General features: G+C 49.1%; 4 protein-coding genes across 4 annotated transcripts; 2 read left to right on the top strand and 2 right to left on the bottom strand.

Moving 5' to 3' along the window:
* Window positions 1-2,007: 2,007 nt before the first annotated feature.
* Window positions 2,008-3,618, top strand: J7337_008713 (uncharacterized protein; the record flags this gene model as incomplete). Its single annotated transcript, XM_044826323.1, has 3 exons — window positions 2,008-3,055; window positions 3,154-3,417; window positions 3,467-3,618. The coding sequence occupies 3 exons, from the start codon at window positions 2,008-2,010 to the stop codon at window positions 3,616-3,618; spliced, it is 1,464 nt and encodes a 487-aa protein (XP_044679240.1).
* A 1,341-nt stretch (window positions 3,619-4,959) lies between these two features.
* On the bottom strand, window positions 4,960-6,879 carry J7337_008712 (uncharacterized protein; the record flags this gene model as incomplete). The annotated part of the gene is made up of 3 exons (XM_044826322.1): window positions 4,960-5,560; window positions 5,713-6,130; window positions 6,225-6,879. 3 exons carry the CDS (start codon window positions 6,877-6,879, stop codon window positions 4,960-4,962), a joined length of 1,674 nt encoding a protein of 557 aa, XP_044679239.1.
* Window positions 6,880-11,555: 4,676 nt separating this feature from the next.
* J7337_008711 (uncharacterized protein) lies at window positions 11,556-12,119 on the bottom strand (the record flags this gene model as incomplete). The annotated part of the gene is made up of 1 exon (XM_044826321.1): window positions 11,556-12,119. One exon carries the CDS (start codon window positions 12,117-12,119, stop codon window positions 11,556-11,558), a length of 564 nt encoding a protein of 187 aa, XP_044679238.1.
* A 1,564-nt stretch (window positions 12,120-13,683) lies between these two features.
* On the top strand, window positions 13,684-14,763 carry J7337_008710 (uncharacterized protein; the record flags this gene model as incomplete). Its single annotated transcript, XM_044826320.1, has 1 exon — window positions 13,684-14,763. One exon carries the CDS (start codon window positions 13,684-13,686, stop codon window positions 14,761-14,763), a length of 1,080 nt encoding a protein of 359 aa, XP_044679237.1.
* Between the last annotated feature and the right edge of the window lie 1,975 nt (window positions 14,764-16,738).

Genomic DNA, 16,738 nt, shown 5'->3' with positions numbered 1-16,738 from the left:
GGATCCGACAGCTTGGTCCGCCCGAACCCGGCTGACACTGTACACGTCGGAGAGAGCTCATAACAGTAGCACAGATGGCGCTCCCAGTCCAATCACTATCCCCGGTCTACAGCCACTCGCCCTGTGAGCCAACGACGGAACCGCATGTATTATCGTCTGGAAGCACGACATCAGCTCTCCCGGGGTCTTGCTTCTGCTTCTGCTTCTGCTTCTGCTCTGCTGTTGTTGTCTTGTCCATGACCCTTTCAGGTTGCAGGATCTTTGAGCACGGGGCGTGGGCGTGTGCGTGCTTGGACAAGTACGAACTCAGACATTATATCTGAGACAATAGTACTAATCCGGACGTTTGAGAAACAGGATGATCGCCATAATCTGCCGTGAGTCGGCTTCTGCCTTGTTGTCAGCCGGAACATCAGTTCTTCACGTTTCCAATTGTTTCAATCTGATATTGACATATCACGAATCCTGGCTCTTGTCAGTCCCAGATCCTGGGGCTCGCCTGACTGCTCCATGTTATCTTCCACCTCTACCTACAGTATGCACCCGTGCCCTTGTGAACCTTGAGTACTGACAACTGACCTTTAAAGCCTCACTCTCTTCAGGGGAGACCCTTGGAAGGAAAACGGTCAACCTCCGAGTGTTCCGTCCCGAGCCGCCTTCGCCTCGCCTAAAAAAGATATTTATGACAATGACATGCAGTAGTTAAACACGACGACATTCTCCACAAGCCAGACTAAAACATTGCGGGTTACTAGCGGCAGACAAGACAAGATCCAGTCCTCATACTAAGACATTGATGGGCAAGACATATCAAGACAGAGGATATTACTATTCTGTAACCTCGAATGTAGTCTTGTCTCTGTTGGATGTAGTTTCTTCTATGCGGTCTCTGTTGGTGTGGCCATCTCTTCAACACGGTAGATATAGAATTAGGCAGGTCTTTAGGTCCCAAAAGCCTCAGTCTGCATATCAGCATGGATAGTATTTACTGCGCCTAGCTAGGTATTCGGGCCTAAATCTTGGAGTGTATCTTGACATGGCACAGCTTCTGCAAAGCTCCTGTAAATTGTCAATGTCTCATGGTGAGATACATTACGCTGTCTCGGTCTGTGCCGCATCTGAAATCTTGCCTTGCCTAAGTGTGTTCATGCTTCGTGCTCATGCCCATGCTCATGCTCATGCATCGCTGTCAGTTCCCGGGTTCCTCTCATACCCCTGACCAAGATAGAACCCGTCATCACTCGTGTCACCAGTGGCGCTGACCTCTTAGAACAGAGAATGCAACATCCTCAGCTGATGATATCAACCGACCAAGGAATTATTAGCACAGCCGGTGTGTGGGTTGCTCTCCTGATACAAGCCTGAGTGTCCTATCGCCCCTTAGATCCACGCCAGGTCCTGATGTTACTTGGAGGATAATGATCAATGAATAAAGACCCATTATTCGGGCTTCTTGATTCTCCGTCGCACTGCAGTTGGTGTTGTTAGTGACAGCGACAGCAGACAGCACACGTCTGTCTGTTGTGGGGGCAGCGTATACTAGGAATCCTATTCTAAGCCTTGCCCTAAATAGACGGCTTGATTGGAGAGCCAACAGCTCCAATAAACGCTCATAGAGTGTATATCGTCGTAATTAACAGGCTCCGGGGTTGCTACGAGCTCTGTTTTTGGAATAATGGGATTATATCGTGGCGCCTGGGACTGCACGACGATGAGCAGCCCAACCAAAACAGCACGATGACATGACAAGGCAATGCCCGGGAAGCGATCCGCATGGTCGACCTCAATAAAAGGGGGCGTACACATTGTATGTCCCCCTACTTCTTGTGCTCTAGATCTGGGACATTGATCCAAAAGTTCGGGGATAATTTGAGGGCTTTTACTTGGTTCCTTTGCTGTACTTTTACCTCTCGGTTCCCCCTTTGGACGTGGCTGCCCAAGCTCCCTTCCACTTCTATCAATCCGACTTGCACTCCCCTGAGGCTGTCAAATTCAGCCTCTTTCATCATGTTCAGTCTATTATTGTTCAAGTTTCTGGAGCAGCATCTGCTTGCCACTATCGTTCTTCTCTTTCTCCCTGTCCCTCTTGGTGTACTTGAGACATATCTTCGAAGATGGAGACTTGCACAAGCTCAGGGCTGTAAAGAAGCTACAAGAAAAGTGGCCGTAAAAGATCCCATTGTCGGTTTCGATTTTCTCTACAAGATCTTCTTTGAAAAGTCCCCTGAACGATATCTAGACAGTACATGGCAAGCCTTCAAGGAGATGGGTACTACCTACATCGAGAAGAGGTGGTCTTGGCAATGCGTCTACACTTGCGACCCTCAGAACATCAAACATATCCTTGCCACTGCATATAATGACTTTGATCTTCCCGAGTTTCGAACTTCAGTCATTGGTCATATCTTTGGCCAGGGCATCTTCGTTCTATCAGGCCATCCTTGGAAGCAAGCCCGGGCTGTACTGAGACAAAGTTTCAGGAAAGACAATCCCGCTCCCTTTTTAGACACTCTCGAACGAAACTTCCAATCCTTCCTCCAGCATGTCCCTACCGATGGCTCAGAAGTTGATCTCCAGCCTCTTTTCCTGGCTCTTACCATGGATATCTCCACCGAATTCCTCATGGGACACTCAACCAATATGCTCATCCAAAATGCAGATCACACTCGGGAACAGCAGTTTGTCGATGATTACATGGTTTGCTCCGAAGAGATCATCCAACAAATGCAACTTGGCCCACTCCACTCCCTCAAATTCAACTTTGCAGCTAAGAAGGCGAGAAAGAGGGTGTACGAGTATCTCGAGGCTTTCATTCAAGAGTCTCTGAATAAGTCTGAAGATGGCTCAGGCAGCAGTTTCCTGACAGAGATGATGGATGTAGCGAATGACAGAACGGCGCTCAGTCATCATATCCTACACATCCTACTTGCAAGCAGGGACACTACATCGGGTCTTCTCGGTAATCTGTTCTTCTTCCTGGCCAAGAAGCCTGCGATCTATGCAAAGCTCCGGGGCGAGGTTCTAAATGTTGCTGGCCAAGAGCCCCCTACTGCAAGTCAGCTAAAAAACATGACCTACCTAAAATGGTGCGTCAACGAATGTGAGCCCACCCCTACGAATCTCAGCCCTACATCGTTTCTCATAACCAAATAGCCTTGAGGCTGCATCCTGTCATCCCCACCAACGCCCGCGTCGCAGTGCGAGACACCACCATCCCCCGGGGCGGCGGCATCGACGGAGAGTCACCACTCTTCGTTCCCAAGGGAACAGCCATGTTCTACAACGTATACGCCATGCATCGTAATGAAGATGTTTTCGGGCCCAAGGCCGAAGAGTTCACCCCTGAGAGGTGGAAGGATCTGAGACCTGGCTGGGGATATCTGCCCTTCAACGGCGGTGCTCGAGCGTGTATTGGTCGTAAGTCTTGGGAGAATGTGGTATGATGAACGCTAACGTGGGATTATAGAACAGTACGCTCTTCTGGAAACGCATTACGTTGTGGCGAGGATGGCGCAGGCTTATAGTGAGATCGAGTCGAGAGATGACGAGGAGTGGATGGAGTTGTATGCTTTAGCGTTGTGTTCGAAGAACGGTTGCCGAGTGGCAGCCAAGAGGTAAAAGTGGTGTGTATGGTACTGTTTAATCTTTATGTGTTTGGTGAATTTTGGGCAAATATCTGGCAGCTAACAGGGGAAGGTTAGAGGTGCTATTGCTATGATGGCGCTATAATACGGGATGGGAGCCAAGTTACGGGTCAACGCACTGGCGTAAACGATGCGAGACATCAGAGGCGAGTAAATGTTTTGTTCTATGGCGATGCTTTTACGGGAAGGAATCTTTCATAAACAAATCCATAGCTTTCAACTATCTAGATATAGGACCTGGTAGAGCCAGTGTCAAATTTGATACATTATTACTCACCACTTTATCCTTCACCTGCGATGCCTCTGTCAGATGCATACAGATACCGAGTATCCGGCCATTGGAGAGAATTAATAGACGTTTGCTTCGGACTTTTGGCCTTGAATTATCCAGAAACACATTCTGCTTGACCAAGTCTCACCATCCTACAACAATAAGACAGGATAGACAAGGCTCTTCTCGGCTTTTGGATGAAGCACGGTTGCAAAATCCTCCGTCCTATCACTCCATTTCGTTCAGTGCCCAGTCTCCGGCACAAAAATGTCATCCCAACAAACCCAATAACCTTAAAGCTTCATATTAAACCCTCGTGCCATCACCAGCGGGAACCGGAAGCCATCCGACGTCTGCCCGTCCGCGCAACAATGTGACCGTCCGAAACTACAAGGCGTGCCCCCAGCAAAGAAGCACCTGGCACAGTTGTTTCAGCCCATCTCTCCGGGGCACATGTTCTCCGAAAGCCGTCAGTCAGGGGCGGTCAAGGTGGGGACTGTGCGACATACTCGGTCGAGGGGAGTGTGCAACCTCGAGCTGACCGTGGTTAATAAACCCCAGAGTTCCGAAAATAGGCATCTTGCAATGGCGGGGGTCTGATAGGCCTTGTTGGGGCTGAGAAAATGCATTGGAGGAGGCTCATCGGCTGGAAAGCTGCTGTTAGGGGAGCTGAGTAAGGGGCCGGTAGACGTGAACATAACTTGTCAGTGAAAACAGTTGCAAAGGAATCATGTCGCTTCTGGAAGCGTACGCCAGTACAATGGAAGAGTATAAATCGTAGATCATAGCGCCGTAGATAATCGTCCAGTGCTCAGTCTGCTGAGTCCCATACCAAATATACTCCTGGATCCTAAGCCGCCCCTGTTGGCGTCCACCTTGGTATACCCAGTTGAAAAACCCCAATGAACGCCAGAACCGGATCGTGGAAAACCGTCAAATATATGTCAAACACGGGAGAACAAGGGTTTCCAGTGGCTTTCCAACCCCTTGCTAATCAGGCCTTCGAGTGCTTCCCTAACGGTGCTGTTGACGAATACCCTGTCTTCAAACAATCAAAAAGTCCATATGTAGATCCCTCAACGTCTGAACCCAGCTCGTCATCGGCATCCCTTCAGCCTGAACGCTCCATAACATCTGCAGAGCATCTCGCGCTGCATATAAGAATCCCCAAGGTGACTCAAGCATAAGCTTCTTGATCTGAACAGTAACCCAGTCCTTCATCTCTGCTGTCCTGGCACACGCGCCAAACACAAACGTAACCCATGTCGTAGCCTTGAAGTTCGTATCGTCGTCGGGAATAATGCTCAGCACTTGATGTAGTTCGGAAAATATCGTGTCTGCGAGATCTTCACCGACCCAAGCTCCCACCGTGGGTATCGCATGAAGAATGTAGAGACAGATGGCGAGACGATGGGATGTTGCGACTCTAAATCGACTTAACACTGGATCTTGCTCGGTAGGGGGGATGGTGCTGAGGTCGATATCTTGCGCCCACGGTATAACGTCGAAATTCCTAGCACGGTCTAGTAATGCTGCTCCAGCGGCAGTGACCATGTCAGCCGAGACCATATCGTCCGGTTTTGTGTTAGAAAGTCGAGCTGCTATTAGCATAATTTCGAGGAGTTGCGGTGGGCAACAGTAGTAGCTATTCGTGGTTTTGCCCAGTATCTGTAGCGCTTGACATGATTCAAAATATGAGTGTGAGCCCGAATCTGTTGGCCGAAACGTTGACTCCAGAATGTAATATCTGGCAAATGTTAGCAATAGGAGGTGGCAGCAGGTATGAAGATCACGCACATGAAGCAGTCGGATACAATGTAGTCCCTCAAGCTCTCGTCCACATCAGAAACAGGCCCAAGCAACTTCATGATCTTCCCAGCGCCATCGAAGTGAGCCTTCCAATTATGTTTGCCAGACTCTATCAGCTCTACATTGATCAGGAAGAGAATCGCGGCCAGGACAATGTCACCCCCGATAGACTCAATACTCTGCAGGGCAGACGGCAACATGCGCAATACCTGATGCTTAGCCTCGAGAGCATCCATGAGCAGATTCCTCGGGCCAAGACCTCTTTCTAGCGAGTCCGAGGACAGCCACGGGCGAGAGCGGTTGTACATGTGCGTTGCCGAGGCGGCGATGATGACCTGACGTAGCAGAGGGTGGGCCTGAGTGAATTTGAGTAGATTTCGAAAGGGGTTGTCGGGCACGTCGTAGGCTACAAAATCTCGACTGAGCCGCGCATCAACTGGTCATGCCTGTCAGCCATGTCTCTCTTGTTTCTCTAACCAATGAATTCTTGGGAAACTTACAATAAGCGAGATACTGTCTGTGGTTGCTCGTAATGTCTTGGTACAAGGGATCGACGAGCACCCACGGAGTCGACGTTTCCGATGCCAGGGGATGGTTCTGGTTGTGGATGGTGGTACAGACGAGTTGTGTATCACGACTCGCTAGGGGGGTCGCAGCATCATCTTCATCTTCGTTCTCATCGTCGACGTTGTTATCGATGTCAATGAACAGATCTATTTCCGTTCCAGACTCGGCGTCTGACGTTTCTGTAACCTCCTCGACTTGAGAAAGGCTTGGGGCAATAAAGGCGGGTGAGGACGAGGGAACGGATGGCGAAGCGACGGATGATGCGGATGAAGTAGATGCAGGTGAATTTGACGAGAGGGAAGAAACAGAAGATAACGACGCTCTTGAGCGGGCAGTAGAAGGACGTGCTGGGGAGTACAAGGCAGCGCTGGACTGCTGGCCAGCGAGTCTTCCCCTTGAAGCAACAGCACCCGTCCACTGAAAGATCTGAGAATAGCCCAGACACTCAACGCCTTTTGCGTCGCACTTTGCGCAGTGGGGGAGTTGACGATCACAGCGAAGTCTTCGACGTCGACAGTTATGACAAGGCTTATCGGCAACAGGTCCAGAAGGTACTTTTTTCCCCTTCTTTTTACTTCCTGGAGCCATGGGGTACTCCGCGTATATACGTAGGGAAAAAGAAAGTCAGTCAGTCAGTCAGTCAACAGTGCAGGTAGGAATGAAAGGCCAGGACAAGGGTTCAGCCGATCAACGTATAAGAGTGAGGCAGACTTCCGCTTCTGGGAGTGCGGCGTAGAAGCAAGAGCCACAATTACAGATCAAGGTTAAATCGAATGATGATTGCAGGCAATTGCGTTCTGTAGTAGGCAATATTTGGAAAGAATCTCTTATTGTACAGTCTAAGTTTCTACCTCTTGCTCAACCGTCCTCACGTCTCACCTATGGCCGGACCCGGGCGGGGATAGCGACTAGGCCGGATACGGCAGTTGTTTTGCAACTTTTTGGCCATCTCCCCAACTCGTCAGACACCATCTCTTGACACTGCCGCATGCCGGTAATCTCAGCAGATCTAGAATACTAGGTACCTGGTAATCTAGAAATACAGATAAGACAAGACAAGATCTGTTCATGGCCTGACAGGGCGGAAGTTACCTTTTTCAATGGATCATCCCGACTGCTCGGAAATAACCAACTGCAATCAACCAGTGATAAAGACTATTTATTCCCGGATAACCTCACGTAAAAGTTTCGTTGAGTTTTGCTCGTTGACTCATTCGGTTCGGCGAACTTGCAACGAAAACAGGTTACGCTGGCTCTCGCAGTAAAGGGGTATTGAGTTGCCCGATCACGACTGCTGAAATTCTTTCCTCTGTCCTAACAAGAACCAATGGTTCGTTTTCACATGTAAGTAGGTGTCATGTCTAGAGAGGATGGAGTTCGGTCGAATGTAACGTGGGAGCGAAAGCTCGCGCTTTTCGACATACCCCTATTCGTATATGCGCAGCTCGGTGCTTGGCAGTTCTCGGTCTTCGGTCTTGTAGTGTGATCTTGATGGCATCAACGACCACTGTCTGGGTGCTCAGGGTTCAAAGTATTCTTGACTCGCTCGGTTCATTGTGTGCGCCTTTCGAATATCTTCTGTCTCTCGGATCATACGACGAGGAAAGGTTTGCCACGAGGTTAGATAGCTCTAGGACATGATGTTATGCTATTAGCAGAGAAGAAGGGAAGAAGGGCATCGTTGACTTGCACAATTGGGTACCGCCTCCATCGTCTGGTTGCGAAGAGAACAAGCCGAGACGAACACGTCTTTGGGGGAGGGCTGTTCGCAATTCCCCAAAGAATGTCGACAATGTTCACCAATAGTGAAAGTGTTTGTTCGTTACATTGCAATTCAATAAGAAACTGCGTTGTTGTGCTGTTCAGTCCGAAAATATTGAGCAGTGCCAGTGCAATGGGCCAGAATTATTTTCCCACGCAATGATGCAGCATGGACACTCTCCAATACCAAAGCAACCAGCCTTCCAAAATTCTTGCCCCTCCGAACCTGTAAGATTCCAACACCAAAATACACAGTCCAGTACGACTGGGTGTCAATAACTGAGCGTAGTGCTCTTTCGGGTTCTCCCCACGCTACCACTACAGCAACAGCAGAGTACGTCACAGTAAGTCTCGCAGTCCCAGTTGACGCTTATCTTGGCAATCACATAGTGCTTTCCACTGCAGTGGTGGCAAGAACCAAGTGCAAGCACCGCTGTCTATTGTGAGGCTAGGAAATATGTAACCGTTCGACCACTCCCGCCCAGGACCTGCCCGAAACCCAGTACGCCGACAGCCTCAGGCCTGGCTGTAGGAGCAAGAGAGCGAAACGAGGACCATCCGTAACTTCTCTTGCGCCTTGGGCTGACTGCCGCACAGGACGCAAGGCGCCTGACCCCTGAACATCCCACACAGTCATGCTGATCAAGGTAGCAGCGCTCCTCACGAATCAACACAGCTTCTTGCTCTCCGTCAGCAAAGCTGGGGCGTCGAGACGTGCTCCTTCCTCCTCTTCAGCCTTTTCCGTGACTCCCCCCCCCCCCCCCCTTGCTTTCCTCGACGCTCCTTTTTCATCATCGTCCCCGTCACACACGAACATCACGAAGCATCAAGTCCTTCTACATCTTTGATCAGCCTAAGGTGCAGTATGTAGTACCATGAAGCAGTTCCCTCCGGTTCCGTATTCATACGATCGAAGCTCGCGAAGGATCCAACCCTCCAGCCAGCCTCCGGACGATGCTTCCAGTTCTCCTCGAATTGCAGCCTCTCAGCTAACAGTTCTTCATGCAAACAAAGCTCTCCAAGTGCCTTGCGTTGTCTGACCTCGGATTGTGCTCTTCGTGGTAAGATACATTGACCCCTGAGTCTATCCGCCGAGTCGGGCTGGCTATAGCTGTAATACCAAAGAGCCGGCGGAACTATCTCCTGGCTCTTCAACTCCATCCATAAGCCAGATCCAATGCAAAGAATCGTGCGTTGAGGCCGCCATTGTAGTAGCATCCGCTAGGATCTTCTACCTGTAGTCCTACCAAAACGCTGATCACCAAGATCCCAGAACTCGGAGTACTTACAAAGAACCTCAAGGTTGGCCTAAACCTTGACAGCTACGACTTCCAGATGCCATTAAACTTTACCGTCAGTCTAGCTAACTACGGGACAGACTACAGGAAGCGTCCAGACGTATCAACCTCCCTTTCCGCCGCCAGCGCTCAAGCCCGACTACGAGGCCGCCCTTCGACCGCACTTCCGCCTCGGACTCTCGAAACCGTATCCTGTCTTGGACAGAGATGGCTATACCAACTCGAAGCTCCGAGCTGTTATCATGGACGTTGAGCTTGCTACTTGCTCCTCGTTACTCATGATCCCTTAAGCGCTGCCCACGAACCCCTGAATTCACAAGCCGCCCCAAGCGAGCCCACAAAGCCTCGAGACAAGCTTGAGATGTCGTATACAATCTATTCGACTCAAGATTACCCATTTGCTGCCCAAGTGCTCGGCCGCCACCTGCAAAGTTGCTGTAAGTATACACCAGAATCCCTGAAGCACCAAACTACGGTGGATAGACTGACAAGATCTGCAGGCAAGCTCGGTACACCATCCAACTTACAATCGATCTGATTTCCGCCAAATAAGACAAGACCGCTCGACCGCCGCTGCGTTGGAAGCTAAGTATACGGTTTAGAGAGAGCCCCTGAAGCGCCCAGCTTGGGCGGTCATATTGGGAGTTACAGGACAGAAGACCAGCGCTCCATACAGCCATTAGTCTGCTCCGTGACTCTCGGAAAGTATACGTGTGCTCGACCGCTGCCCCATCAAGGGCCGCTTCAGTTTGAATCTCTAACCTCCTGGTAAGATCTCTGGCACACCTCGAACATCCGCAGATATACCAGCATCTCAACTCGATCGTGTGCATCAAGTGTTGTGTGATTATGACCAGTTACTCCAAGCAGGGCTCTGCGAAGACACCCTGGAAGCTACAGATCGCTGACTATCCATACAACAGGGCCCAAAGACAAATTCGAGGCCACAGACACCCCAAACCGACCTTGCTCCACGATTGCCACCCAGATTCATGTGAACGACATACCTTTAAGTTCCAAGATCTACCCCTGATGATATCCTCGAGATTGGTCGAATTACAGGACGTCAAGAAAGGCTCGAAACCCCAATCGCCCCAGTCTAGTTAAACTTTACGAACTGTTGCACGAGGCTGCCACAACAACGAATCACCACGATGCGAGTCTCCCAATCTGGCATCCAACAATAGAACCTTATGTCACCGTTGCAAAACCTTGTCTTTCTTGGAAACACCGTGACAGCGATATACTTCGCACTTACGCCACGAAAGGGGCGTACATGACAAACTCGCCACGACCACAGTGGAAAGCATTGCTATAAAGGATAAGGAAGGTTCAATAAATGACAGCGTTTAATCTTCACGCTGAAGACGCTTAAAAGTAAGAGCCAGCATACTTTGCATGTTGTGAAAAGCTTACAGACGACATCTTGACTCGCTGATGATGAGCATGTCTTGCGTACTGCCACTGGTCAAGTCTTCGGTCTTTTCATTAAGCTTTGGTGAGAACCACGATTACAGTTCTTGAGTTATTCACCGTAGCATTATGAGTCACATCAGTTGGTACAGCGAGGGTATCTCTGGCACGGAGGCTGGCACACTACATCAAAGTGTCTTTGTTGTCAGTATACACTTACCAGAGAACAGAAGCGCAGCGCAGTCAGCCATCATGGCCAAGTAGAAGCAGAGCAGTCACAAATATGAATACACCTCAAGTGTAAATGCAATGTTCAGTGTATTGACATCGATGCCCTTCATTGCAATTCTCTGTCCTGATGAATATTCCGTAAATCGTAATCCGTGATGCGTAGTGGTACCAGTGCCGCAGCAACAAAGAATACCGGTAACGTTGTTCCCCTGAGATAAAACCACAAATAAACACATAGCAACTCCAAAATAACCATTAATGCGCAATCCCATGCCGGTCCCTTCATGTCATTAAAGTCCATGGGCCTGTCATCAGACGCCTATGGTATACATTATGAAGTCCATCGTCGTACTCCCTGTTCGATATGCTCCCAAAATGTTCATTCTCAACAGATCTCCGCGACTGGGGCCCCTGGATGGAATCAGTATGAAGAAGAGGCAATGGACATGATGAGACTTACTTCAAGCTGGATATCTTTGAGCGGACGAATTTCTAGTGGGCTCTGGGGCCATAGATGAATTGGCGTGCGTCTGTGTCGATATCTTGAAGTGAATGGAGTCCTTAGACAAGTGTTGTTCCCCAAAGAGGCTCGTTTCCGTTGGAAATGGACAACGCTTCAAAGCTGTATCGCCTCAATTTGTCGAGAGCATCTTGCATCTGACGACCCGATCTGGCCATCTTGAAGACGAACCACTTCTCTTGGAGGTCCAAGTGGTACTTGAGAGCGATTTCAGCATGCTTGAAAAGTTTGGACATGCCAGTATCCTTAATCGCAGCGTACTCGCGCTGCTTCTTGATCTTGAGGCCCTCTTCTCTCTCAAAGTCGTACCGCTTGACGATAGTATTCATCGAGTCCACGATCTGGTTGGCGATTTCGAGAGTGGTTCGCACTTGTCTGTTGGACAGAGTTTTGTCCCTCCCCATCTCACCAAAGCGCTCACGGCTTTCTTTGATTTTTGCAATCACTTTTTTGACATCCCTCTCTAAGTCAATACGACTATTGTATCTAGTTGGGATAATAATGGCCTGCTCTGGATATTCGAAATCAAACCGAAGCTGGTCATTGGTGTTGAACGTCTCCTTGGTTAGGGGGTTGTGGTGGCTCATGTGCAAGATACGAACCATCTTGAAAGTAAGAAGATGCAACGTCTGATGTAGTATTGTAGGATAGGAACAAAACACTCTGTCGAGTAAAGAAATGTGAAAGTGATAGGGTTTGGTTTGTCCTTGTGTATGTTTGTTATTGCGTGCGGAGTGAGCAGCTGAGGCGGAAGAAAAGATGGACGAAGAATGAGGAAAGGATGGGAAGGGGGTTTCAGGAACTGTGGCCTTTATAGACGAAGAAGATAGACTTTAGTAGATTTCGACAGGATTTTAGATCTTGAAAGGTAAAGCTTACGAACTCTCTTGATGTGCTCACAGAGAAACCATGTGCTGTGTTTTGGAAGTTATTTTGAAGTGGAGAGGGGTAAATTTCTCTGGACTTGTTTCCAGGCACCTGCCGCCTTGCAGGTGGCATAAGCTTTATTGCCCAAACCATGGTAATGATTTTGCCTGGCAGTGCAAGTGCTTCAGCAGTGCTATGCTTGTGTGCCGAGTAGGGCAACTGATGTCTGCCACAAAGAGGGAACTCGAACGAAAATGCTGATTTTAGTGACGTATATCTTCAGTCTCTTGTCTGAGCAGGGCCAGAGGAAGATATTTTGTGCAGATGAAGAAGATATCTTGATATGTTCCTCCGTGCAGCCAAGAGTGGCACTCCCTTTTATACCCAAGGACTCAGCGCCCAACCCCACGATCTACAATATCCTTGCACCACTTGTGGCACTATATGAATACTAGATAGGTAGCCAAAATTTAGATAACATGATCGAGTGCAAAGCATGATTGGCGACGTAGGAAGCTGACATGGTATGTTTCTGATATATCAGGTCATGCAGCTCTTGGCACGATCCATGCCCAGTTCTGCCGGTTTAAAGGGTCCTCATGTGGATCGAGGCATCCTAAAATCAGTAAATCACGGTGCATAGTTTATGATCTTTAGGATGAGTCTTAGGTAAATTCATAAAATCTTTGAGCAGGTGGTGGCGGCTCAGCCGAGCGATTGTGGCTCTGATGCCGTTTGGAGGGGCCCGTCAATTCGGTGACGCCTAGCAACACCAACAGAGCCGCAACTGGGGCACAAGAAGCCCACTCGAGCACATCAAAGAATCTCAATTGAGGGCAAAGTGCAATCTAATTCGAGGCATCAAAGGGTACTCCATCACATGTATCCTCCGACCTTCTCATCCTTTCTTTGAGTGCAAATACCACAGCTTATTGACTCGGTCACATAATACTCTCACCTTCTGTTTCCTCTCTACCACACATTAACCTCTTCTTCATCTCCTTTTCTCACAGACTTGAACGATTTCCTTTTATCTCTTCTTCAACTTTTCCACGGTTTTCTCGTCACTCGTCAAATGCTTCGTCCCTTTTACGATCCCCGTCCATCATCAGGTCTCGCTGAATCACTCACGCCCTCTTGACTTCAAGGTATAAATTCCTCCATTTGATCCTTTATCTTCTTCTCCTTTTCCATCTCACAGAATCTTCAAGCATACAAACCTCAGTTGCAACAAGCTTACATGACTTCATCCAGGTCTGACGTCTTACCAGTCACCCATCATTTACCAACATCACCACGACCATGTCGCCAGGATCAGAGTCAGTGACTGAAGATGCGACTGACCATGTCGAGACACCTCCTGCAAAGAGAGCCAAGTCCAAAAAGCCAGGTATCTCCAAAGATGACACCAACGCTATTCGAGAGAGACGAGAAGCCGCCATCGCTCGAATTCTTCCCGACACCAGAAATCATCCTGCTCTGTACAGAGGCGTCGTTGAGCAGATTGAGCGGAATAATCTTCGGTATGGATGGGCAAGAACTCAGCTCAATAGCACCTTCCAGCATTGGATCAAGGTCTCCAACCGGACTGCTCGACCTGAACTGGAGTGGTTACTTGCTGCACTGGCAGTTCATGCGTCCTTCGAGCCATTGAGTCTCAAGTTCATGGATGAGGTTAAAAAGCGCGGACTTAAGGAATGGGCAGAGAAACAGCTCAAGAAAAAAGACCCCTTCTCTTCAACTCCTGTTCCAGCTGAGCCAACGACACCTCAGCAAGCGCCTCAGATCAAGGCTGAGCCTGGAATTGAGTCTCGCAGACTGCAGACGACTCCTGGAGGAGCAAGACCTGGACAGGGAAACAGTACCGTTCTTCCATCGATTGAGACTGGTGCTGGCGGTACCCTGAAGCGAACTGCTTCCATCCACCCAGCCCAACCTGCAAACAAACGAGCAAACACGCACGTGGACCAGGCATATGTCACTGCTGAGATCAACAGACTCGCAGAACTTCACGCTTCGCAGCGACGAACCGTCCTCCGAGACCAAGGCACGCAGACAGATAACGAAACTCCTGTCCAGGCAATCCTTACATCAATGCAAGAGGCTATGGGAGCCATGAAAGAACAGTCCGAGGGGCTCAAGGAACAAGTTCGACTGCTTCAAGAACACAACATGTCACTCTTGGAACACGACCGAGCGCTTGCTGATGTATCCGGAAGAGTTCGTGGTGTCAGTCAGCTGAGACACACTAGCAACATTGTCCATCATCAGATCCAACCTCAGGCTGCTGAGATCGTTGCGCTGCAGTCGGTGAGCCGTCAGCCGCCAACATACTACTACGAATCCCCTCGCGATTCCAGCAACATGTTTAGATTTGGATAGGTTGGTTAATGCGAGATGAGGGAGGATGGGAATTCATCAAGAATGGAGTTGGGGTATGGGAAGGGAAGAACTGTTGCTTTTGGAGTTTGGAGGCCCAGATTCTGATGGGAGATGGATGAAATTGGAGTTTGGGTTTAAGGTATGAAAGCTGCTAAGGATGCATTTGCAGCACCAGCGTGGAAAGTGTGAGCTACAACAGCCACACTCTATTATGCCATAGAAAGTACTTTACAATGTCTGGAATAATTGTTTTATATTAAGTTCATCGACAGTGCTTTACTTGTATTAGACCTGTTCTTCACTAGAATTCTTGATAATGTTTTGTCAGATGTTCAGGTCAATTGGATATTCAGGCAATAGCCTCGCCGGATACTCGGAGACGAAATCGACCATTGACATGACACTCAGCCTCCACGTGTAAGACGGAGCCAACAACAAGAAAGATGAAACCACCACGATTGACCTTTTACATAAAGCAGTGGAAAAGTCTCTTTAGCCGCTTTCCTAACTTTACCGAGCTTCCCATGGCCCGTTGAGACCAAAGCCCAGCCCCAGCCGTAGCCGCAACCGCATCAGTCAATCAGTCAGTGGAGGCAGGCTACTCTGCCAAATCCTGGACGGTGACAGGCGAGAGATATCGAATCTCACAAAGCTTTACCCCATACTGTTTCATAATAGCCTCTGGGGGTGTGTGGGCTTTCGATCCCCGGTGGCGCATGCCCTTGCGCGCGCGGGGGGGGACCTACAGCCTACCTAAGGTACAGTACATAGAGGCTAGGGCCTAGGACCTATGGGACCCTACCAATGCAACTGAAGATGCAGCCGTCGACCCGATTCGTGCTGGGCGACTCTAGGTGCAGCACGTTACCGACAGGGAATGCGTCATCCCGTTTGCCGCTAACAAAGAAGAGGCCAAGGAGGTCTTTTGTGAGGTCGAGAATCTTTGGGCATTGAGAGGCGAAAATCTGGGGTTTAGGGTCGTAGGACTCTGACTCTCTCTGCCTGTCAGCTCGGCAAGTGACTTTAGACTTGTGATTCTGCCACGGCAGATGAATGGTGACAATAGTTTCCTACCCCGCAAATCCAACTGCTGCAAAGGGTGTGATCAGCTTTGGACCTTTTGATGATCTTGTCAGCTACGAATGGCCAAGTACGAGGCGCAGTTCTGAGTTCATCATCACCGATTTTGTACGTTTCTTTCGGATGCAATGGATCGCTCCCCGTGAGTCAACCATACAATGTTATACATCTTACATATGCGTGCGGATGAGATGGGAACAATCAGCTGTAAAAAAGCCGAGATCTTACAAGACTCCGTGGGAACAGGACAGAACAGCCGACTTTGGGGGTTGTCTCATTTGTTAGCCTCATCTGGAGATCCAATGATGAACTGGGGTTGTGAGTGGACAGATGGATGTTCTGCTTTCTCTCTTTATCCTGACTTTACTTTTCCTTAGTGGCCTGTGAACGTGGAGTGAACAAGAAAAGTGACGAGGGACCAGTCCAGCCTAGTTGATTCGCAGGATGTGACTGGCTGGCCGGATGGTATGGATCAGCCTTTTCAAGGGCATTGGTTGGATTAGACATTCTCGTCACACTGCCTCGCTACATACTTTTTGGCTCGTTCCGTGTCTCTGTTCCTTTCTTTTCTCTCCATCTCGCAGACCGAGCTAGTCACCTCAAGACACGCATCGTCATTGCACGATGACGTAGCAGGCCTGAACCTACCCAAGCATCAGCATGGGAGTTGCCTTAGCCTGTGACGCAAGGGTCTTGAGTTTAATTACTCTAAGCCTCGATTCGAAAACAAGGCAAAAGTCTCGTTCGTTTGAAAAATCTAATCACAGGAATCACAAAAGCCAACAGAAGGAAAATAGGTACCAAGCAAGAGACAGAAAATAAGCCTAAATTCCATCTAATTAAACAGAGATATCGATTCAAAATCGTACTGTAAAAAGTATATGTCTTCACTTCC

Source organism: Fusarium musae, chromosome 6, assembly GCF_019915245.1.
Source record: "Fusarium musae strain F31 chromosome 6, whole genome shotgun sequence".
Classification (NCBI taxonomy): Eukaryota; Fungi; Ascomycota; class Sordariomycetes; order Hypocreales; family Nectriaceae; genus Fusarium; species Fusarium musae.
The sequence above is the reverse complement of the archived record's forward strand: the minus strand, read 5'-3'. Positions and strand labels throughout refer to the sequence as shown.